Source organism: Myodes glareolus, chromosome 2 (assembly GCF_982192425.1).
Source record: "Myodes glareolus chromosome 2, mMyoGla1.1, whole genome shotgun sequence".
Classification (NCBI taxonomy): domain Eukaryota; kingdom Metazoa; phylum Chordata; class Mammalia; order Rodentia; family Cricetidae; genus Myodes; species Myodes glareolus.
Window position 1 is genome coordinate 75,217,780 of NC_142027.1, and position 26,200 is coordinate 75,243,979.

The 26,200-nt window shown below is 39.2% G+C and overlaps 1 protein-coding gene across 1 annotated transcript in view; it reads right to left on the bottom strand.

Annotated features, from left to right (window-relative positions):
• The window catches only part of LOC146895607 (tumor protein 63-like), a 79,163-nt gene extending 60,539 nt beyond the window's left edge, over positions 1-18,624 (bottom strand). Inside the window, exon 1 of the mRNA XM_087897833.1 lies at positions 18,061-18,624. Within this exon, the coding sequence (XP_087753959.1) occupies positions 18,061-18,122 (62 nt within the window). The 5' untranslated portion in view covers positions 18,123-18,624. The remainder of the gene's footprint in view (positions 1-18,060) is intronic.
• Between the last annotated feature and the right edge of the window lie 7,576 nt (positions 18,625-26,200).

Consider the following 26,200-nt stretch of genomic DNA (forward strand, 5'->3'; position numbering starts at 1 on the left):
TTCTAAGTGGGTTTTAAACTTAAAATTTGTTGCTGGCAAGTAGGACACAGCTTCCCACATTTAGCTAATAAGAAAAAAATTATCCCCAACAATAGGAGATTGGATGTATAGCATTTACTATAAATAACATATCCATACAGAAGAGGGCCTACTCATTTGATCCTTTAATCCCTTGCACCCTACTAGGAGAATAATTGAAATTCAGGAATTTCTCTCTCAAGCACAAAGAACTACTGAGAAAAGCCTTGAGGTGCTGCTACCTAAGATATTGATTGTTTAGGTATAGAAATGACAAAGAATAAGAAGCTATGGATATTTAGTTCTTTAAAAACATAAAGGTTTTAGAACAACAAGCATGTGTCTAAACATATCTGAACAAAAACTTTAAGAGAATGAACCATGCAAAAAAATTTTTGTTTCATTATTACAGCTCACAAGTTTGGCTGCTGTACAGCCTGAAAGTTGAAAGTAGGGTCAACAGAGAACCCAGAAAGATAGGTACCACATTGGAAAAATCACAGTCACGGGTAAGTGACATAAATTTAAAGAAGAAACTATACTGTTTTGATTCCATCAGTCTGAATTTAGCAATGTGGGTTCTAGAACTTAATGAGGATTTTAGAAAATAGTCCATCGTGGTGACATATAATTGTGGTAACTCAGAACCAGAAATAAGACTGAGAGTCCTTTACGAGTGGCGCTCAGTGGATCTGACTAAGTGACCAAAGAGACAGAATGACTACCGCCACATCTAGAGGCAAATCTGTCAAATATTTAAACCCATCAAAAGGAAGAAAGAGCTAGTTGGGTTATTGGAACTGGTGTTGGTAATCAGTCAAGGTAGAGCAGCAGGAATAAGGGTTTAGATTTAGATCCTAGGGTTTCTACTGGCATGCCCCCTATAAATGACTATGTATGACTATGGTCCTCTTCAGCCTTAGGGAGATCAATACACAAGATAAATTACGCAGCTGTCTTCTGTCTTCCTGCTGTGCCATATTCAAGCTGTAATATTTGGAATCAAATTTTGTCCCTCACAAAAATGTTCCCAATAGCCCCAAGAAGTCTTCTTGGAAAGGCTTCCTAACACAGACTGCTCAGGCAGCAGGAGGGATGGACTAAATGAAAAGAAAGGTGTTAGCATTTCAGAGAGACATCTCCCATGTGTTTAAGAACAAGTCATATGGAGTTTCCCAAGGTTTTCCAAGAAAATAGAATCAATCATTTTTCTGTGCAGTCTCTGGATCACAGTGTGCAGTGTATATACCTGAGGAAGGCCTGTCGAGCTGGGCTCTCTCTGGGCAAAGTTACTAAATTATGACTCTTATTAATAACTTTGGTGAACTGTTCATCATCAAAATCAGAAATGTAAAATAGTGCCTTCACATAGATCGTCATAATTTTAGAAATTTCTGCTATTCCAAAGAAGTCTACCTTTGGAAGCCTCGTCTCATCAAGGAGAAGACCAGAATGACAGAATGGCCATTGTCAGCCTAAGAGCTTAAACTGAAGGACTGTAGCATTGGTGTTAGTGTCTGGGTCACAGTCACTCCCATTGTGTGTGAGAATCTACCCACCTGCAGGCTGGCAGAGAAATTGGAATCTATTTGTCAGAGCTATTTGAGTTCTTAAAGGTGAGAAAGCATTAGACGAAGGTTGTTACTTACAAGCCGTCTCTATTTAACAAAGGTATTCTACGAGAGGGTGTTGCCAAACACCACATTATTATCGAACCTGGCAACTTCATTTCAAGGTTATTACTGGTTGAAACTGAAAGGCATCATTTGGCAAATGGCAACCACGGCACTCCCTTGTGACAGGGGAAGCCCATTTCAAACTTAAGTTACCCCCAGTTTCAAACATTTATACTGCATTTCTGTTACTCATTTGATAGGCAGCCTAACCATACTAAAACAATAAACAAATAAATGTCAAGAATAGTCATCAACTTTCTCTGATCTCCATAAAGAAATAAACAAACCAATAAATAAAATTCATCCACCTTTTCCACTTCCATGTTAAACTTTATTTCATAAGATGCATTTCTGTTGTTATGAAGAAACAAATCCAAATCGTTCAGGGCCCCATTTTTCTTATTTTTACATTTGTTATTTTAACTCGATGTAAATCAACATGTCATGAGAAAAGAGGGTGAATGTGTTTGAGGGAATAGCAGAAGAAAGCTAAAAAGTCATTCCAATTCAACGCTATTGATTACCTACTAACTGTATGTAAGATTCTGTATGCAATGTATATGTTAAAAATAATTGACTTGTCATCTACATGTATACAATCAACCATGCCATATATCTGATGACATAAAAGAAAAATTAAAGTTGTTATTAGAATAATAAACAGACACAGTATTTGGGATAATGATCAAAAGCCTTATTTACTTACCCATTCATTCATCCCATTCCTATGCATTTATCAAATGTCTACTTTTGCATACTGGGAATTCCAAACTAAGTAAGACCATCCCTAGCCCGGACCAGTACATAGAAGCTTCTCAAACTTCAGTATACACCAGAATATCTTGATGAGTGTGTTTAAAATCAGGGCATGGGCCACAATGTCAGGAGTTTTTACTCAGAGGTACTGGAAAGTTTGATTCCCAGCACAATCCCAGTAGCACATTCTGCTACTGTTGTCTGGGACAGCACCCGCGTCTGGGACGTTAGAGCAATGCTTCTCTAGTTGAGCTGCTCGTCAGTCACATGTAGTACTTGTTAAAAACCAAAGTCTTGGGGATTACAGAAGATGGCCTGCAACACCCATGATGGTCTGTTAGACTTCTCAGGCAACAGGAAAATTTATCAACACCATCAAAAAATTTGGGTGACATCCGCAAGGGCTCTCCTTTCAAGAGCAAAATGAAGTGAGACCCAATACAAGGCAGAGCATGAAAAGTCCAGAGTCTGTGCTATAGAAATGATCAGAATCAGAGGAGCTTCCCCTCACGGTGATGACCCGAGTCACTGCAAAGAACCTCAGAAAATCACAGATCCACTCCTAGAAGTAGATATTTTAAAGTCAAAAAGGAAAAGAAGAAAGAAAAAAAGGAAGACAAAGGAACAGAGGAAAGAGAAAGGTTGTGCATTGTGGGGGAACAGTGGAAGAGGGGGAATGCCAGAGAAGATGCTCAGGACTGCAAAGGCATCATGGCAGGGTGTTTTTTTAAAGAGCCCCTGCTGAGTGCACAGGTAGCGCTCAGTCTATAGTCCCAGAGCCTCTGTGGACCCCACTCATGGGAAACACACAGCAAGTATGGCAGGATGCTTTGCTGAAACCCAGCCAGAAAGGTACCGCTAGACTGGACAGACACAGGTTAGAACTGAACAATATTTAACTATTTGTTTGGATTTTCTTGACCGACATTTTAGTGATGTCAAGTGTCTGTATCATCTTATTCCATTTGAAAGCCATTACTGCAGGTTTTTGAAGGAATCACGTTGCCTTGGTTTTCATGTTTCTCATGTTTTTACTTTAAGACTTGTGAATCTTTATTTGTACATGAATATGATCATTGGTTAACTTTTAAAATCATCTCTCTCTCTGTCTCTCTCTCTCATTTTTTTTCTTGAAAAAAGGTTTCTTTGAGTAGTCCTGATTGTCCTGAAACTTGCTCTGTAAACCAGGCTGACCTCGAATTCAATGCAGGAATCCACCTGCCTCTGCCTCCAGAGTGCTGGCGTCAAAGACATGCACCACCATCACCTGGCTTAATCATACTTATTTCAGTGGAAGTCTTTACAGTGCTTAAGACGGGCAGGGCTCTAACAGGACTGAGATGGTGATTGTTTCTCCTTGACTGGACATCTATCTCATAGTTAAATCCACCAAGTTTGGTCTCCATTACTCCCCTGGGAGTAGAATAGAATCTACAGAACCAATTGCTACCAAAGGGTAAAGTCACTCTGAAAATATAGTAATAATTTTTAAGAATCACCTTCTAGGTGCCATTATTTTAGGCAGTAAAGGCATAACAATAGCATTGTGTGAACTGTGACTAAAGTTAGTGTTTTATGAATGGAAAGGGAAAGTCAGAGTAAGACTAATGAATTGTCTTGGATTTATAGAGCAAAAGTAGAGACTGGAACAATGAATAAGGGGGGAAATACGGGCAGGCAGTGCAGCAGCTCTGGCTAAAGAAAGATAGCTTTAAAAATGACGTAAATTCTGGATTAAAAGTAGAATTCAATAACGAGAAAGAAACAATGACTAAAAAAAGACAAATTAAAAATTTAAAAGTTCAATGGGTCAAACAATGGGAAGCCATACACATAGACTGGATCAAAGAGAGAACAGCAGGCAAGGCAGATGAGTCGGGGCAGTTATACAATGGAAAGTTAATAAGTAAGCATGAAGAGAACATATATGATCTATACCACACTATGAAAAGGCAAAATCTGTGACCCATGAAAACAGAAAAAGGAGCATTTTAAGCTAAGAGCAGAAATTCTCCAAAGACCAGAAAGAGGCACCCATCTAAGTAAAGGAGGCATTTTGCATATGAAAGAGATAAGACCAGAAAACATTTTCCTCATATCATAATACAATTAAAAATACAAAATATACAGAAAAAAGGAAGCATATTGAGTGCTAGGAAAGAAAAACAACAAGTTTTTTGGAAGTCCAACAGAAACTTTAAAAGTCATCAAGCCTTGGAATGTTATATTTCATATTCTGAAAGTTAGTAACTACCAACCCACATGACTAGATACAGAAAAATCTGTCTTTCACAATGAAAGGACGGGTAAACATTCCCATGCTAAAAACCAGTTAAAGAAACTTGTGATTACTATGACAGCTCAAGACATAAGCTCCAAAGAAGAAATCCTTCAGTCTGAGACCAGTACACTGAGGAGACCACAGGAAAGGAGAAGGCAATATTAGAAGAACAGTTAGCAAAGAAGGAAGAAGAAAATGTCAAACACTATACAATGAGGAAAATAACAGAAATAAACGTGTATTGACCGCAATAATCCTAAATATTAATGATCTCAACATAGCAATCAACAGACACAGACGAGCAGATCAGATTAAAGCACAGAGTACGTCCATGCACTGTCTCTAAGAAACACACCACACCATCAAAGACAGATACAAGCTTAGAATGAAAGGATGCAACAAGCACTCCAAGGGCATAGGTCCAGGAAACAAAATAGATGCCTTCTAGCATCTGCTAAACTTCACTTCATGCCGGCGTTAGTGGAGATGAAAATTTAGCGATCAATGCATCAAGAAGATATTACAATTCTAAACATATAAACACTGAACATGGGTGTACCAGCTTCCCCAAAGAAGCACTTCTCCATATAAAGGCACGGGTTAATCCGCCATAATGATATTGGCTGGCCACAGTGTCTGATTTTTAGCAACTGACTGGCCTTCTTAACCATAGTCACCAATGACGTTAACGACAAATTAAATTGAATTAAAAAGTACAGAGGAAAAATAGGGACACATTGAGTTAAATTATATCATAGATTAAATAGATCTAGCACACATCTATATGTCATTTCATCAAAACAATTTTTCTCCGCACATCATGGAACTTTTTGTAAAATAAATCATATAACCCTGAACAGAATAAATCTTAAATGTAGAAAAACTGAAATAATTTCCTGTGTTCTACCTGACCACAGTGCAATAAAACTATAAATCAACAGAGGAGGAAGTACAGCATATACAGGAAGTCATAGGAATGAAACAACACACTGCAAGATGATGCAAACGTCAAAGAATTCAAGAAGTCAATGAGAACAGATCCCTAGAATTTAAAGAAAATAAAAGAGCAATATACAAAATATGGTAAAAATAGATCTGAGAAGCGTGCTTATAGCTATAAGTGCTTTTATTAAAAAATATGAGCTATCTTAAATAATAGCTATATACCCTAGGGTCTTGGACAAATAAGAACAAACCAAATCCAAACTTAAGAAAAAAAAACAAAGAACTGTTTTTATTTTTGTTTCATTTTGTTTTTAATAAGACTGACAAATCCTTATCCAAACTCAGAGGAAAAGACTTCTCAGCCAAATTAGTGGTGGAAGGGGAAGCATTATAAAACATATTAGTGGACTTTAGAAAATTGTTAGGGCATATTCTAAAATCTTTGATTCTACTCACCTGGAAAAGGCTGAAAGAAATGGTTGCGTTTCTAAATGCATATCAAAATTAAAGCAACATGAGATAAACAACTTAAACAGATCTAAAACAAGGAACATGATTGAAGTAGTGATAAAAATAATCTGCCAACTAAAAATGCTCAGGCCCAGATGCGTTACTGCTGAATGCTCCCTAACATGCAAAGAAATTCTTCCCAAATTATTCCATAAAATAAAGACAACAGAACACCACTGAATCCCTTTATGAAGACTTGGTGCTAAAAGCAGATGAATCCACACAAAAGATGAAAATTATAGGTCAATTTCTTTTATGAATATAAATAAAAAATTCTTAATAAAATACTTTTGAACTGAGCTCCAGAACACATCCAAAAGACAATTCACTCAATGAAAAATTAAACTTTTGCAAATCTATAAATGTAATCTGTCATGTAAGTGAACTAAAAGCCAGCGATCATATAACCCCTTAACAGGTGTAGGGAATGTTATGACAAAATCAATATACCTTCATGGAAAGAGCACCAAGAAACTAGCCATAGGGACAATGTGTCTTAACCCAAAGACTTTATACAACACAACCCTAACAATTGAACTCTAACAAAATGATAACAATTGAAGGAAAGCTTGGAATATTTCCACTGCTACCTAGAATAAGTCAGCATGCCTGTTCTCTTTATCAGAATAGTGCTTGGCGTCTTGGCCAAAGCAGGATTCCTGAGAGGGAAATAAAAGGGAAGGAAAGGAGCCCGAGAATCCGAATTTGAAACTGATGTGATTTTCTACCTCAGAGGTACTCCTCAAAACTAGAAAACTTGTACATCTGGTAAACACTTTCAGCAAAGTGACATGATACTAAAAGCATGTGCAAGTCTGTACACCGATAACAACCTGGTAGAGAAAGAAATCAGAACCGCAATCTCATTCCTAATTTTTTTTTTTTTTACCAAAAGAAAACTATCTTTGGGAGAACATTACCAAGAAAATTAAAGAACTCTACAATGAAAACTTTATTTTCCCTTCCCTGGGAGATTCAAGTGTCCACCCTTGAACTCCCTTTGTTACCTAGTCTCCCTGTGGCTCTAGATCCTGTCAAGTTGACAATCTATATTAGCCACCACGGATGCTGAAAATACACATTAGGGAGAAGATCGGCCCTTTAATAAATGTGTTGTAAAAAGTAGATTTCTAGGAGTACAAGAAAAAAAAACTAGATTCCCATCTTCTACCCTGTATAAGACTGAACTCCAAATGGACCAAAAACCTCAATATGGAATCTAAAACTTAAAAACTGTTATAAGAAAAAGAAGGCGAAATCTTCGTTATTTAGGCATAAGACAGCACACTCTGAATAGAGCTCTAGTTGCTTAGAAAATAATGGCAGGAATTCTCCAGGGGGGATTAATGACATTAAGAAGCTTCTTCACAGCAAACTGTTAATCTAGTGACAACAGTCTATAAGATCGGAGGAAATCTTCCATCTCTCTATATCTAGCAGAAGAGTATTATCTAGCACCTACAAAGGGCTGAAATAACTAAGCAACAAGAACCCAAGCAACCCAGCCATAAGTACACAAATGAGACAGACACATCATGAAAGATGAAGCACAAGTGACCAAGAACTCCATGATAAAATGTTCATCCTCACTGTCCATGAACGCCATGCAAATTTAAAGGAAATTGTCATTCTTGTGTTACCTGAGTTAGACTAGTGATCCCTGAGAAACCAGCAAATGCTGGCATGGATGCTACCAGAAGAAAACCCTTACACACTGCTGGTGGGAATGCAAGCTGGTCTAACCACTAAGAAAATCAGTCTAGTGACAATTATATGGTCTCCAGCAAGTGGTGCTAGACCTATATGGGTGAAAGGGTCTTCTCATCTGGGCTCATCTTCACAAGCCACACGGTTCAGGTGTCTGACCTCCCCTTCATAATAACCCCAGTGTGCACGAGAAACTGTTAGAAAGGAATCCAGTTTTGCCTCTAAAGGCTCGTGTCAGCCTGGCTGCATCTTAATCGTCAGCCAAAGCTCTAAGGATCTCAAGTATCAGGGCAATGGATTCTCTTTCTGCGAGGCACACTTTCCCTACCAGTTAGCTTGACTGAAAACTTGCCAAACTTTTCCTCCAGACTCTTCTCATCCATTGCTCTGGGAGGAGTCCCAGCCTTGCCTGTTTGCTTAAAGATGGAAGTGGTTTTTTCCAGTTTGCTGGTTCCAGGGGGGCCTGTTGGTAATAGGAATGGAGTCGCTATAAGATCCCTTGGAGCAGAAGAAGCAGCAGGCCTGTGCAAAAGTATCGCAGGAAGGTCATCAAAAGAAAAATGTATTTTTTGATGAGTTGGAAGAAGTCCCAGTGCAAAGGGAAAGAGACCCCATGACAGAACAGTTCTTGTTAAAGGTTCTCATTTTGTCTTGAGCTTCTGTAAGTCAATGTGATCCCTGCGGTTCCAGAAAACAGAAAGTTTTTCTTGAATAAATCCATCCAGATTGTTAGGTTCAATTAAATCATTACACTGGGGAAAACAAAGCATTGATAATAAGAAAAGGGGGGAAAGGCAATTAATCTGATAGGGTTTATAGTATGTAGAACTCAGCAAATTTCAACAGCTGAAGTTAGCAAACAGGATCTGTGAATTGACAGGGAACAAAATTATTGCTTTAGAAATCAATTAAGGGGGGGGGCTCCAGAATAATCAACCTCAAGTTTCCAAGCTGAGTAATTCCTGGCTTTCAAAGTTGAAGCTCTGTGTGGGAGGTCTCTGTTATTCAGAAGAACACTTTTATTCTCTAGGCAGAAATAACTTCCCTCAATTTTGACTATGTGGTGTTCTATTAATAGTGAAAATGATCCCTCAAAATTTATGTCCTCTAGGACTGGGGCTACTTAGTGCTAGAGTGCATACCTAGCATGCACAAGGTCTTGGGTTCAACCCCCAACACCGTGCCAAGCAGTTTTAAACGTTCATGTCCTCTCAAGAGTTAGAACAGTTATTATATTTTAAGGTATCTGTCTTTAATTTATGTTTACAAGACATTCCTATTAAGAACTATAAGCAGGGGTGCTGACCATATAAAACATAAGTTGGTAGAGATCAGACTACATACATATCCAACTTGTCTGCCCTGGGCAGGCAAAATAGTTATGTAAAATCTAGATATGCAATAAGATTGAAACAAGTTATAATGTTATAAAACACTAACAATAAAAGCATCAAGTTGCATTGATTAGAAGGATCCAGATGCAGAGCCTCAAGTTAGAGACAGAGAGTGACCCAAGAACTGGAAAGGGCTCACAAAGCTTCTAATTAAGAAATAATGAGATTCAGAACGCTTAAAGTCTGCACCATTTTTCATGAATCTAGCACTTAATAAGTACTTGTAGAACATTATTGATTATCTCTGTACTCTGTAATGGAATTGAGGTTTGTGGCATCTTTGCTTCCCTTTGACTATTGTCCCTTTTCCTCCAACCACATGTCTATCAGTCTATTTAAATATACATTATTACAAATCTCCTTTGAAACGTTGTTAACAACTCAGATACTAGAAACAAAGCCTAAACACAATCCAAAGAGGATATAATTTTCTTAGTTTCATTTATGGTTTCAGTTTTGACATTTTTTTTTTTTGCAATTTCTTTCTTTAACTAAAGAAATGAGTACAGCTTTGCTTTTGTAAAGTAGAGCTTGATCTATTGAAAAATTGTTTTGGCATTTTAAGCTATTTAAAGCATTTTTGTATCACCATGCTTTAAAAATAAACAAAACAAAACATTATCTTAAGTGAAAGACATACAGGAAAATTAGGGCAATGAGAAAAGTTAATAGAAAAGGTTTTATTCCACTCTGTTGAAGAATTGAAGGCAAAATGTATATGAGTACATGCTAAGACCTAAGTGAGACCTCATCTTCCACATAGTAGGGCCAGTAGTGCATCACAGGCAAAGAAGCATGGGAAGTTTTAACTGACTATGCGACTCTAAGGCCAGGGTCCTGGCATATTTCAGTACCAGCTGGAGGTAAGTCATCTATTTCTATGCCTATGGATTGGAAAAAATCACATCAGAACTCACCACAGCCTCTACAGGACACTAGAGAAAAGCACTCTCAATCTCGAAGATTCATCCAATTAGTTCCAGTAGTCAAGATGTTGAATGAGAATTCTTTGTTTTTACTAACAGTTTTGTGATTGCTAAACTTCATCAAGATTAATTTGAGCCGGGTAATGGTGGCACACGCCTTTAATCCCAGCACTCAAGAGGCAGAGACAGGCAGATCTCCGTGAGTTCAAAGCCAGTCTGGTCTACAAGAGCTAGTTGCAGGAAGACTAGAACTGTCATCCAGAGAAACCCCGTCTCGAAAAACTAAAAAATTAATTTGAAAAAAAATCCTATCAAATAGAACATTTTCCGTCATTGTCTGAAGAAAAACAAGTAGTAGAGAGAAACATGCTGAGCGATGGGCGCAATATCATAGAAAAGCTACAAGTAAAGTAAGCACGGCCTCTCTCTGAAAACTTATTTCTATACTCTAACTTGTACTTAAGAAACAAGTGACACTATTAAAACTTAGTCATGAAGATAGAGGTATCTGTGAACTTGGATAAGACGGGAAGAAAGAGAAGCCAATTTTCCAATTATTTTAAAATGTAAGATATTATACTTGTTATTTAAAGAAGCGCTCGGAAGGCAGAGGTAGGCAGATCTCTGTGAGTTCCAGGCTAGCCTGGTCTACAAAGTGGGTTCCAGGACAGCCAGAGTTGTTACACAGAGAAACCCTGTCTCAAATAACCAAACGACAAACAAACAAACAAATCAACAAAAACTACCCCAACCATAAAAATGAAGAAAACCAAAAACCAAACAATAACAACAACTAAAACACAGTCCAAACCTTGGCTATGACTACACTGATGAAGCTCCAGGTAGTGATTGAGAGTCAAAAGAAAAGCAATCAACAAGCTGGACGCTAATGTCTCTATCACACTGTCATTCCATGATACGTTTGTAGTGTCTATTAATTGTTTACCTGATGCTATCAAACATCTAATAAAAAACGTACAGTAAAAAACTCCAAGTAAGGATGTGACTGATAAAAATCTCACACCTCTTTCCATTTTGTGTTTCAAGGCTCAAAAGGTTTCCTCTGCCTTATTATTTCTATGCCACTAATTTTGCTTTCAATTAGGCGAGACAACGTAAGCTAATGGAATGGCAGTTTGCTTTTGAACTAGGAAAATTACGTTTGCTCATTTGAAACAAAAAAATGACAAAATGTAATAGAACTTTGGAAGTGTCTGGAGAGTGTGAGTCATTAGATTCATATTTCTCAGTCTTTGTGGTTTCAATCTCATTTTCAGAAAGTCAAATTTATAATTTGAGGAGAGATAAGTGAGAACGGAGAAGGTAAACAATACCAATAAACATTAGAATAGAGTCATAATTAATTTTCGCCACCTAAATTATTCTCCCAATTCGTATGGCTTAAGGCAAAAAAAATTTAATAAGTGGCATTTCCCAAAACCTTGACTAGCCAATAAGCACATATCACTCGTGTCCGTTTCTCATCTTCTATTCTATGGAACAAAGTGACTTTCAGAAGCCGGGAAATGTGTAATTACACAGGCAGGGGTTGGTGGCCTTTGATCATAATTATAGCGCTTTATCCATCCATCACTTGTTGCTGAAGGACTGGTCCTTGTGAATCCCTTAAAGGAGTGGGAACCCTGTCAAGACAAATTTGAGCTTCAAAACAGCTCTTCAGAAACCTAGCTTTCTTGGCATGAAACACAGATAGAAATTGTCACTTTAATCTTACAATCCATTTGCCTTTTAAGTAAGCGACACCATGAAGTCTTTCTCTAGGAAGACACATCCTGGCGAACATTTATTTTGGCTTCTTTGAGGGGAACTGGGTCTAAATTTCTTGTTCTTAGGTTGTGGTGTACAAACAAGGGAGGCATTGGAAGTACTTGATAAAAATGTTGATATGGCATTCCTTTTATTTATGCTCCATTTCTCTATCTCAAATCTCAGATGAGTGAGGAGCCTCAGAGCACAGAGAGCTGTTTCTTCAAGTGTGACCTGGTGGTTCCGCAAATCAGATCATTTCTGTTTATTACACAATTTCAGGACTCCAGCCAAACCTGCCAATAGCAGCCCCCAAGCATGGGTGGGACATTTGTCTCCGTACTTGGAAGAATCAGAAATAACCATGTACATTTGGGCTCCAGAGTCTTAGGGATATTGTTAAGAAGTCAAGTTCGGCTTCACATAAAACAATCCGACACATGTTAACGAACACTATTAACAAAAACCACTACTCCAATTTGCTCCCTCCCTCAAAAGGCTGCTTCCAGTCCTGCTCCTTGATAGTCTTTCCAGCACCCTGAAACACAAGTGATTAGGGTGTTATTCTAACTTGTTTCCACACAAGTCATTCTACTTGAGGAGGTACCTTGAAGTACATGAATGCATCTCATTCATCGTCTCCTTTCCTGACTCTGTACCACAACACTATCATAAAGAGAACATTTTTAGTTCAATAAACTAAAGCAAGACATAGTTTCTTTCTCTACGGTTTGGGGATACAAATCCTGTGCTCAGCAGATTCATTTCTTATTGCAGCTATAGTAACTACCTTCTTCTTAGTGATGGAAATCATCCTCCTTCATTATGTTATACTTTGGCAGGTCAGAGACCTTACACAAGGTCAAACAAGGGGTTGTCAGGGCTCCTTCCCTCTGAAGAAGAATTCATTTCCTTATTTTCCCAGCCCTTAGAAGTTGCTCATCTATCTTGCCTCATGACTCTTTCTGCTTCAAAGTCTCTAATCAGCTATGTTATGCTGTCTTTTTCATATTAGATCACTTTTGACTCTTCTATCTTTAAAGACTCTTGTGATTGCACTGTACATATATAGACAATCCAAATTAATCTCTTTCAAAGTTGGCTAATTGGGACCCTTAATTAGTAGCCACCTTATTTCCTTTGGCCATATAATCTAGTCTACTCATATATTCCAGAGATTAGGAAGTAGCTTCCCCTGGGGGTCATCATTCTGCCACATCATCTTCCACCTTCCAAATGGATAGGATATACTGAGTGATCCTTAAACTAAGATTTTATATGTGAATCTAATAAAACGTTCTTGTCATTAGTACATTTGATGTTGAACCAGAGTTTGGAATTTGAACAAGGCTTTAAATTTTCATCTTCTTTTTGCTAGTATTTTGATGTGTACCAGCAACTCAGCACCTCTAGGGTCCATATTACTTAATTCTAAAGTGCAGAAATTCAGAGACACGATGATGTTAAGACCTTGAAGAACTCAATCTCAACTCCCAGGGGCCTTAATTTTGACAATCTAAAGATTTCAAAACCATCATGAGATGATTTTGAAGGTGGTACTGTAGTCCAGACCTTTGACACACAGCATACACACTCTGCTGACAAATTTCCCCATCCCTAGAACACTCAAATGGACTAGAATCTCTGAAGCAATATAGACCATGATAATTGCATTGTGGTAAGAACTTGAAGTAGTTCTTCAGGGCTGCACCTGTTGTATACACTAGACCCTGAACATAAATTACAAGTCAATATCTCTTTAATTGAAATGTATCTATTTGTTCCTGTCTTAGGCCTTTAAGAACTGAATTTAGACAGCATAAGCCAGTTACAGTGTTCTGCCCTTCTTGTCAGCTAGACAAACCTAACTGTTAGAGAAACTCAACTCCGATTCTCTCATGGAAAGATGCATCTAGTCTTTTTCCAACGCTAGAAATTATATTAAGTATGTATTATTTATTTAGGCAGTCCTCCTAAAAACACAAAGATTTTTTAATCCTTGCTTGTTGGTTTGTTTGTTGTTTTGTTTTGTGTTTTATTCTGTCTGTAATTAGAAGTATTGGCTCTGTTGTGAGTCCCTGAAATTTACAGTAGCTAGAAGTCCTTATTACATTAAACATTTTTTTTTAAAAAAAGAGAAGACAGCAACTGCTGCAACACGTGAGCCTGGGGGAAGCCCTTCTCACAAGGTCTACATGCCCAAGAAGAAGTCAGCCTGAGAAAGTCTATTCCGAGGTCATGGCGCCCATCCTGACTCTCTTCCTCCTCATCCCATTGACTGATGTCAACAAGAAAGGAGAGGGCAGAGGAGCTGTCTCTGCCATCCTTGGAAGCCAGCGTGCCTTGTCTCGAAGTAAAAAGGATGCCAGTGAGGAGAGAGGGCAAGTGACGACGCCCACACTAGGCATGCTTCTGCCTTTATGTGAGCTTTACTCCACAAAGGAATGGTCTTCCACTGTAAGTGGACTGCCACCACCCTTCCTCTTAAGATATATTTAGAAAGCACCGTTAATAAAGTTGACCTTTAAACAAATAACACAAAATTCACACACACACATCGAGTACTAATTCATATGAGAAACACTTGGATTGTTTCAGCCTCTTGAACCATCTTTGAATAGAGGTTTGTTGCGAAAGAATATAAAATATTTTATAAATGGATCACATTGTAATGATGTTTACTTTTATTTTATTTTTGAACCTTATCACATGATTTCAAGATGTAATCTTGATTTATTTTTATTTTTCCACAGGCTTATATTTTAAAAAGGTGTTTTGAAAGACTTGAATGCCTCACAGAATGGATTAAAAATGTACTTAATAAGCTAGATGGTAATGCTGAAAAGAAAATCACTTAAAGGACATAATTTATGCCACAAGTAATACATAGCGACTTTGATTCTGAGATACTGACTTTTACATTCATTTCTGCTAGCTATCTGGCTAAAAACAACCAATAATCTTAGTGTACATATGCTTTGTTTATTAGGAAACTAACCCACTGATTTATTTGCTGATTTGCAAAATTTGCTCATGCTCTGATATCTTTGTTAAGCGGGTCAGAAATCAAATGACAGACTTAATGACTTTTAGCCCTCTTCTCTTGTTCTGTGCAATTGCCAATGTCAACAAATACAAATATAATAAGCTCCGCAGATATAAATGCCTTTCTTGTTTTCAGAAAAGGTTTTGCAAAGACGGAAGTTAGTATTGATTCGGAACACAACCAAATCGATTATATGTCAATATATTCAAGTGGAAAGAAAAAAAAAAACAGCGAAATCTCTAATAGCTCATAGTACTTTGTATTTAAACTGTCCTTCTTGGACTGGCACTAGTATTCATCAATCAGCAATAACAGCATGCTATTCATTCTGTTCTGTATAAAAAAGGAATTCCTGAATGACAGAAGCTTGGAGTTAAAAATATCACCCTACCCTGTCCTTCATTAACACAACAACAATAGCAAAATGCGTCTTTATGCTTCCTCAAAGACAAGGTCGGGAAAGACAAGTTTAAGTATGTAGATGACTATGATTATGGACTGATTAAATTTGGTCTTTCTTAAAATAGATTTTGTAAACTGAGAACTACCAAGGTTGTCTGCTTAGAAAACTCAACTCATGTTATTCACTCACTGGACAGCCAGAGGAACAGTACTGGATTCCTGTGTTGCCATGGATTTTTTTTTCTTTTTATTGAAAAAGGGTTCATACAATACATTTTAATTACGTTTTTCCCTACCATAATTCCTCTCTCCCCAGAAATATTTTCCTCCCTCCTTAATTCACTAAGGAGGGACAATAGTAGCCTATGAGAAACTGACCTATGTAAAAAGATTAAAATATTTAAGGAGACATCGAATATCAAATATGTAAGTATTTGTAGAGTTAATCAAATGTCCATACTAAACATCATAGCTTTTTCTTTCTTTCTTTTCACACAGGATATCGCTAGCTAGCCTAGAATTTCCATCCTCCTGCCTCAGCCTCTTGAGTGCTGGGTTACAAGCATGAGCACACCACACCCACATTCTCGTGGACTTTCATGGTCATGTGCCTTGCTTATGAGGCTCGGTGGTCACATTTCCTTCTCTCTGTGTTATTTGACATTGTTTCATTATAAATAAATAGACATTTTAGTCTAAGAAAAAGCTTTCTAAATCTTCCCATACCATATTGAACCACGGTGTCATAGCTCTGCACATTTTCTTGTGCCTGCTCCTCCAGCTGGGAAGGCGACTCTAAAACTGAAAGCTATTTAAGAAGACTTTTACTTTTGCTGCTTCGCACTTTTCAGTATGCAGAGACCTGAGGTTCCATCTCTCCATGAGCTAATAGGTCGCTGGGGAACCATGAAAAGCAATTTCTCTGCTTGTATTTCTTTATTTGCATTTCTCTGCCCCACCACTGGAAATGCCCACAGGAAGAGGTGTGTAGAATGGAAGGGACTAGCTAATCCACAAACTAGGGAAATAGCGAAGCTGCTGGGAATCCAACAGAGTCCTTTGGAAATGCCCGGGACAGAACATTATAAAAACTGCTGCTGAGTCATGGCTGCGTTCTTAGAAGCTTGGGTCCAAAAGCTGGTGATTGGCCTGGGTGGTTTTTGAGACTGGAAAAAGGTCTTCGAAAACGGAATAACCTTGGGTCTACTGCTTTATCATTCCTATGCCCAGATCCAGCTAAATCTAATGTTTAGGTCATCCAAAAAGATAGAATCTGGGTCCATTTGTTTTTGCTAATACTGTTTTGCTAGTGAAGACGGCAAGGGAGGATTCAGAGGACCATTCCCATTTCCGGTTTCAACCTGGGAAATCAATACCAGTCTCTGCTTCTGCCTCTGTCTCCTTCCTCCCCCTCTCCTTTGAATCTGTACTCTCTTTTCTTGCTGTACCCCTACTCCCTTTATCTTTCCTTTTCTGTTTTCCCACCAAAAATCTCACAGGAAAAGAAAGAGTCAGTCCTACGCCAGAGCGAATTACACCGATGAAAACAGAATGTCTTTCATAATCCGAGGCAACTCTCTATGGTAACCGAGCCCTGCCCAGAGCTACCGACTCAGATTCTAGTGTGAGCCTCCAGCAGGCACAGGTGGCAAGCAGCAGTTTAACCCCTTTCTAGCCCCGCCGTTTTCAACACTCGGGATCTCTCTCATTAGGCGTACAAAGTACCAAATTCCAACCTCAAATCTCATGCCGTTAAATTAACAGCATCACACTGCTTTGTGTGGTGTGAATGTCTCCCATAGCTTTGCAAGGGAAGCACTCTTCAGATTTCATTTACCCGTTTAAAAATAGCAAACTCTAATCTGAAACAGTCTCTTCCCCCGACACAGGCATACTATTGTGAACTCTCGCTGGTATTCCTTCTCAGTGCTAGGTAAATATTTTTCCACAAACACAAATAAAAGTCAGTTTAATCACAGGTTTGAGAAGTCGTATTTGTCAAAAAGATGATGTTTGTTTTGAAATAAATCAAAAAGAAAATATTCTTTAGAGCTAAAATGACAAGCCACAATCTGTTTCATTTAACAATGGCCATCTATTTTTGAGATTTAAATCACAATTTCTTGTGTCTGTTTTGACTTGAAGATTGCCCAATAGATCATCACATCCCCGCCCAATGAAATTTCTTTTCCTGGGGTGGGTGGGAACCGAGCATACCAATTAATACATTTTAATATTTTTAACAACTAAATGATGTGAAAATTTTTACCTCATGTTTGGATTAACACTCTGAGAATCATACTCACCCCCTTCCCCCAACCTCCTACATCTCCCAGTTCCTCACTCATCTTCTACCCATCCTTCATTTTCTCTCTCTCTCTCTGTCTCTCCTTATTGAATCCAGGAGTGTGACAATTTTTTTAAATAGATGTCTTCAAACTCAATAAATAAAGCAAAAGATAACTCTAGAAAAGATGCTAACAGACCATCACTTTAAGTCCACACAAAGTACAAAGTAGCATCCTTGTGCTCACTAAACAAGGAGTGATTCTTTTATACCCAACTGAAACACTCGGAAAACACAGGCACACCAGTTCAGTTTTGACAGAAGTAATGTCATATTTAAACTCACCGCTGGAAGTAAGGGTCGGGGCAGTACTGTAGGGTGGAACACCGTGAAGTTTCAAAATTCATTTCCTTCACCTCTCTTTGGTACCAACAGATGGGGAGCAATTCTATAAAATATACATATACACCTGAGAATATCTAGGTATGTAGCCAGGGAGGCTGAAAGCAATAGGGTCAAATGCCATCAGACATAGAAGTTGAGACACTTCCCCCTCTTCGCTCAGATTTGCAAAGAGGCGGGGCATTTCTTCCTTTCAGCCAATGAGAGTCTTCAAGTCATTAGAGCATCATAAACAGTCAGTTCTTACCAGCTGGGCATCCTCTCTAAAACTGTTCTTCCTCTCTGCCACAGTTTTAGAGCCCTTGACGTAGAGTGGCCGCACTTGTTGCCAATTTGTAGACATCTCCGAACTTTTGATCTTGCTCGTGATTGGGTGTTGGCATGAATGGCATCAGAGGTTAATCTCTGGAGCCAAGACTTGTGTCATTGAGCTAATAAATGTCCGCCTCTCTTCAGCTGTGTAACACCGCCTCGTATCGGGATCCTGATTTGATTCGAGAGTTTCTGGCCCTGCTACTGGGGCTAGAATGTTTTGCAGAGAAGCTTAGGAGAGTTTTTTTTTTTTCTGTCTTCTCCCCACCCCCCTCCTCCCTTGAGTCTCCCTTTCAGCCAACCGCCTGTTGTGGTCACAATCTCAAATAGCAAAGACAGGGAAATTCCTTGATTATATTTAACCTAGAACTCACTCTTCGTTTCAACTACAGAGAGAGTTATCATGCCTACGTCCCTAGAATTTTTTCTGCCCTAAATAAAAGAGACTGTACTCTTTTATTTTATCCATACAGATATAAGTAACAGTGTTTAAAATGTGTTTGTAAAATAGGAATGGATACTTTATTTTATAAGTTTTTTTTAATTATTTTTGTCTTTGAATACTTACTTAGAATTATTTCAAATTAACTCTCATTGGAAAATAACAAAACTTTTTTTCAAACTCTATTGGTCTGCTTCACTCTCTTAGGTCTCATATTTGCCGCTTTTAATCCCTCTTGACCTACTTTGCTATAAAATAATATTGTTCATAATTCAAGAAGTAATATATTATCAGACAAAGTCGCCATGAAGATTGATTTCTTTCCTTTCTGAATGTAGGCTGTAAACCTATCCTGGCCCTGTGGATTTAGAAATTGAATGAAATATGATTCAGAAGCTAAATAGGAATAGAGTCCAACGGGGAAATAAAAACTGGGTGCCCAAGTGTCACTGACACGGCAAGCACACATCTCCATTCATGCTGGAACCGTAGCCACCTGGAAAGGAGTGACATCAGAAAATGTCAAAGTTGTGAGACAAGCCACTGTGAAAGCTGACATTTTCCTGTCAGAAGTTCTGGTTCAAAATGTGTTCGTAAAGATGTTTGATTTGTTGCTCCAGCCAGGGAGAAGCTATTTAAAACTTGACATTCTCTTCCTTTACTGAGACTGAGAGTGTCTAACATCTGTGAATTGTGAAACTCACGCACATGTTGGCCCGAGCCCCAGCCAAATCAGACAGCTTGCTCTAAAAACATGGGAAACTTGAAGCAAAGATCACTTCACTAATTAATTATAGAAGTGCTCAGTGGCATTGAAGTGTTTGGCTTTCTTTCTCTCAGCAAATACAGATGACCTAATTGCAAAGTTCTCAAATTGAGAATAGGCAGTGTCCTGTGACCATGGGGGAGTTCCGTCACATAGGACTTGTCTGTGCCTAGTTGTAAGATGAGTCTTTGGAGGCACAGGTGGGATGATCTCCCATTCAAAGACAGCCTAAACTGTCCCCACAATGCAAGAATGGGGATATAGTTCAGTGGCAAAGCATGTGTCTAGGGTGAAAAGGCTCCGGGTTCAGTGCTCAATCCTGAAAAGCAAGGAAGAGCAAGACTATGATTCCAATGGTAGAGTTTCCTAAGTGTTAATAAACCTGGACGTGACTTGGATTTTTTTTCCATGTAGAGCCATAGAATCTGGCTCTTTAATTCCAGGGTGGGGTTTGAGATGATGCTTCTAACTCTGGCCAGAATGGTTGGCCGTAGGATCAGAGTCCAAAGTGGTGAGATCTGTACTCACTGCTGGTCGGCTATTAATAATTGAGTGCTTGCTGAAAAGAAGAAAGAGTTTGCTAAAATATTTTACATTAACTTTCCAAGTCATAGACTTCCACATGATCAATTTTCAAGCATCCTTTAGATTTTTTTTTTTTGCTTACAGTTTACAGTTTAATTTGAAAGGTTTGTGTTTAAAATAACTTAAAGCACATACCATTTCATCAACAGTTGCTACACAGAAATTACTAAATTCGTTTGGGTAAAGAAGACAGATTAAATGCCAATAAATTTTACAGAAAAGCAATTACAAAGAATATTGGTTCCTATTGCTTATTGGTAATTAATAGAGTTAACCTGATTTAGAGAAAAGCAAACTCCCCAGGATTCAGCAACATATCTACAGCACCTGAGCATCCATGACCTGAGAAAATACGTGACACTTACCCTGCAATTATGATACCTGCTTCACATCAGCAGACACTCAAGTTAGTCCCCAAATGTGTAAATTATTTCTTTGAGATACAAATTGCAAAATTTTCTGAGAGTTTGAAGTCTTTTAGTCGGAAAGTGGAACGAAATAACCCCACAGACATCTAGGAGAAGGCAATGGCCTTTCCTACCTATGTGCTTGAGAGATGCTTGGGAGCATCCTCGATTTGTGTGAAGAGGAAATGAAGATCACAAGAAAACAGCCATGTTCAGGAAGTGGCGCTCTGGACGTAATGTGACCCAGAGACATGTGTCTTCCTTCGCAGCTTCCAACAGCTGCGAATCCGGCTTGATTCAGGCGTTCAGCACACAATCTCCCAAGCCTGTGTGGCGTTTACCTCACATCTGCCAGGCCTACCTGGTCCAGGCTGCATGCTTTTGTCATTATTCTGCTGCGGGTCATGCTTTGTTTTTCGCCAGAGATGTTCTCCCACCTTGTCTGTACAACCGTCAAAGAACCAATGGTTCCTGTGTCTCTTCAGATAAAAAGAAATGACTTCATCTCTCATGCTGTAAATCCTTACACTCAACGACTATGGTTTGAGTATAAAACGTCCCCAAGAGGCTCATGGATTTTACACTCATCTTGAGAGGCTTTAGGATCTTTGGGAAGTGGGGACTAGTAGAAGGAAATGATTCTGTGGGCCTAGGCGTAAAGATTTACAACCTAGTTCCATTGCCTGTCACATCTCTAGTTCCCAAGCCACCCTTATGTGAACAGGCAGCCTCATGCTGCGGCCTCCATAGCTCGGACGGGCTCTGCTTGCTACCATTCCTTTGTGCCTTGATTGCGTGTTTCGTCAAGACAGGGGAAAGAGTTCTGCCACGCGACAAGGGAACAGTAAGTGCAGGGTGGTGGCAAACATGCTACCACGAGCAGATTCCCCAGCCATGGCAGCTTGTGACTGTGGTCACTGTTAATTAGAGAAGCTGAATTCAGAGTGATTCGACCTTAGGCACCGTCCTGCCAAGCTCATTATGGCCTATACCACTTTAGGCTATGGCAACAAAAAAGGAACCTTCTAGAACACACGGTGGTAACTTTACCAAATATCACCACATGAAGGGACGATCGAGAGTGACATTTTTCAACACCTAACCTCGGTTCAACCAGTCTTTTTCCATTGAGGGGGAACGCTAGGCTCACTTTGGAAAGAGGGTCTTAACAAACCCTCCCACATTGCATTCCATATTTCTTATGGTTGCTCCAGTCTGACAGTGAGGCAGAGTAAAGGCGGGCCAGGATTCCCGAGTGGTGAGAGTGACGAAGAATTAATTCAGTGTAAAAGCGCGTGCTTTGCAGACCTTGCTCTGGGCTTTGGATTTGACCTTGAGCTTCTTGCAGGTCCTGGAATCCATCAAATGGAAATATTTATAGCTAAACTAATGACTAGAGTCTATTCAGAAAGGAGAAAAGGCTTCAGGGGGTTGTCCCGACGAAAGGGAAGTTTTGATTCGGGAGGCATGCAAGGAAACACAGACGCCAATTAAGCAGGGAAGAGGTTGGCAGGTTCCCTGACAGACAAACCTGATACCCTCGAAGTCACACCCAGTGTCCAAAAGCAATGTGGGTGGGCTTCTCTTCCAGACATACCCGAACAGCTGTGTGGGGGACGCTCCTCACTCCCACCCCCTCCTGCACTCAAAGTCCACGTGAGCGGGAGATAAATAAGGAAACACAGGAAGTCCTTATTTGGTACTGCCCAGATTTGTTTTTCCGGAAGCATCTGTTAGATGCAAGACAAGATGTGCTCTTTCCTCTGCATGTTTCAAGTGTGTGTTTCCTAAACGAAGAACTCGCTTACATAACCACGGTTCAAGCATAAAAACCATGAAGTGCGCATCCGTACAATTTTTACTCTCTGCGTCCATTTACGGTTGCCTGTCGTCCCACTCATCCTGGAGCGTAACAGAAAAGTCCCGGTTCGTGCATTGCCCCGTTTAGTCTTTTCTCACCGGGAACAGCCCCTTCAGCTGCCTCACGACAAGGCTATTTGGAAAGATGACGGGCCAGTTGCTTAGTTTAGTTTGGGGGCGGGGGAGGGGGGACATTTTCTCCCGAGTAGATTCCGTTAATCACTTTTGGCAGAAACAGCATGGAAGTGAGGCTCAATATACCAAATCAGGACTTGTGTGGCTTTTCAAATACCACCAGTGGATTTCCCCCAGTTTAAACCTCAAAGAAGCAGATCATTTTGAAGCTTTCACAGAAACTTCAAGACCTCAGGAAATTCCTCTGCGGTTCATTCACAATGTCATATACTTCGATGCGATGTATTCTTGCAAAGTATTTTTTACATCATTGTCCCTATCTACTCTTTTTCCCTGTTATCACCTTTTGCCCCATAGGGTCTTGGGAAAGGGCAGGGGTGGGGCTTTTAAGAGTCACCCAGAGGCTATTTGAAGAGGGTTCATTTTCAATTGGGGTTGAAAAGACCCATTCAAGTGGCTTTCAATTTTGCTTGTGGGGAAACTACTGCGGTTCATCCTGGTGCATGAGTGACCTCTGAACATGTTCCTCCTCCTGGTATTCTGGTATCCTGGCTTCTATTCTGTGGAGTCACTAAGGGCTCGGGTCCCAGGCCACCGCTAGATCACTTTAGGAAATGGCAAGAAAACACCTGTGGGTTTCTTTATCGGGAATGCAAAATGGTGCAGGAAAAACAGTCACTTCAATAGTTACTTAAAACATAAATGGTTTTTAATTATCCAGTCTATGTATAGTATTCAGTACACATATTATATATAATATGTCTGTATATATTATATGATATACAGTTATACATTTACTATACATGATATGGTTATTTTGAGAAGAATATATGAAATAGAAATTATCTTAATTTTGGAGGACATAAGGACACACATGTGCGAAGAGCCACAAACAGTAAGGATGTCTGTCAAGTTTCAAATTGGCACAATAGAAGAAAAGCCTAGGGAAGATCTTTCCAACTCCAGGAACCCAAGATTCTATGGTGAGTAACTTCTTAAAAGCTATATACATGTTTGATCCATCCAAGTATCTAACTATATAAAGCCATTTGGCTGCAAAAATCATGCTTATAAATTGCCTATAGATTACAAAATACATTCGTGGTGTTACCAGAGTCTGGGGGTGGGGGAGGGAGGAGTTGGAAGTGGTTAACAGGTATTGGGTTTCAGTTTTGCAAGATGAAAAACTTCCGCACATCAGCTACATGACGGTGTGGCTATATTTAGCTCTACTCAACTGTACATGCAAAAGTAATTAAGGTAGCAAAGAGTATGTATAATTTAGCATACTGAATTTTAAAAATTAAAAATATGTATGGGTAAATCATGGAATCAACATTCAGCATATAAGCATCAAAGGTAAGAGAAACAAAAGAGAATCAGAGAGTATTTCTTCTGAAATATGCAACATGAATGTCTCTATGTGTTTTAAAGAGCCATTGATTTGTGATCTTCTGAGAAGGATTTTTAAAGACATAGATTAGGATTCTGTCTTGCAAAGCATGTTCTAGCTATATAAAATCTGACCAAGGGCTAGAAGCATGTCTCAGTCAGGTAGTAAAGTGTTTGCTTGGCAATTATACAGATCTGAATTTGACCCTCAGATGCCAGAAAAAAAGCTGAGTATTGATGCGGACATTCATAACCCCAGCTCTAGGACGCTGAAGACTGCAGGATGAAATGTGAAATTCATGGTGAGCCAGCTTAGTGTACTTGGTGAGCTTCAGGCCAGAGTTCCAGTTAAAGACAAAAGAGGAGAGTGGACGGTCCTTGAGGAGGGACTCTAAGACTGCCTTCTGGTCTCTACATGTGCACACGTGCATACATGCACATACACAAATATATATACACACACACAAATCTGTTCATATAATGTTTAAAATGATCATTCCTTCTGTGCAAGGAGCTTAAACTTTTAGTCTCTGAGTTTAACACTTGTGTTTGTTGCTTTTGCCACTGTAGGTCAGTGACCATGGTTGATGTCACATTATGACCTGAACCATTTAGCATGTTTCTGGTGTGTTTCCTCCAGATAGAGCATTCATTTATTCAACAACTGATTCATACAATCCCCATAAATAATTCCTGATGGTCTCCTTTATGTAGGCGTCGGTGTGCTGGTACCTGCTGGGAGCAGCCAGATCAATAAGAACCAGTTTCTATGTCTAAGTGGCACCCAGAGCTCTTGAGAATGACGTTCTTTTCCTTTTTGTTTCTTAAACTTTGTACACAAAGAAATGCACTATAATACCATAATAACCCAGAGTCGGCCATGATCCATTTAAATACTGGTAAACTATTAAAATTTTGTATTGCTTCTTTTTCTTGCCACTGCATTTGTGTTACATCTCCCTCACAAAATTTAATCTTAATTAATGTTTGTGAAAGGAAAAAGGAAAAAAAAAATAAGTGAGAAGGGCTGGAGAGATGGCTCAGTGATGAAGAAAGAACATTTGCCTGCTCTTCCAGGAGATTTGGGTTCAGATCCAAGCACCCATATGACAACTGTCTGTGGCTCCAGCTCTAGGGCATCCATTACCCCCATGCAGACATAGCTGCAGGAAAACACCAACACATATAAAATAAAAATTACCAAATCAATAAAAATAAGTAAATAAAAAGGAATGGATATGGCACCCCCCCCCCCGAGTTACTGATGGTCAAATTGCTTGTCTGGATTTTGGTCTGGAGTAAGTGGTACTTGATTGGTGTTGTTGAGGCAACAGGATGTTCACTAGCATTCATGTAGCTCGGGTGTTGGCAGGGAGAGAACGCGGCATTTTTAATGGTCTATGTGAGACCAAGAGACCAGTGTGGCAGTTCTTCTCTCCAGATAGACATTCTTTTCAACCTTGTTGCTTCAGTATTGTTCCTGGGGAACCCCTAAAGGTCATTATTTCTGCCCAGAAGGAAGGTAGGTATGAGCCAAGATCTGCATATTCCAAAGGCTGTGGCAATATTGTGTCTCTTTGGTACTTTGAGTCCTAAAAACAATACCTATAGAGAACAACAATCAAAGGAGGACAAGAAGCAGTTATGAGTTCCTAGCTTTGAAAATCAATTATACTTAACGTTTAAGAGAATTTAGGGATCATTACGTGAACGAGAAAAAAAAATCCAACAAGCAGGATAATTTTTAAAATAACAACATTTTCTCTGGATTTTATAGAGTATCACCTCATCTCAGCCTTCTGACTTTTCAGTGAGGCCAAGACAAGCAGGGCCATCAAGTCCTTTTTACACTAGAAAACCAAGAATCGGTGTAGGAATCAATATCAAATTATATCTTCCAATAAGAACCAGTAATCCTGGCCTATAGTTGAGCCAGACTTGAGACCACCATCAGCTCAGGAAAACAGCAAATGCCCGTGGTATTCTTTGCAGTACATGGGCTTTGGCAAAATAAAACACAATGCCTTTCACTAAACAGTTTGTGCCCGTAGCCCATTTATGAAAATGTGAAAAACCCTGGTGATATTTTCTCCACCCGAAGTGAGAAACAAAAGCTGGGGAGAGTGGGCTCCTGGTAGTCACGGAGCCAGGATCTGATCTCAGGTACAGCTGATGTCCTAACAT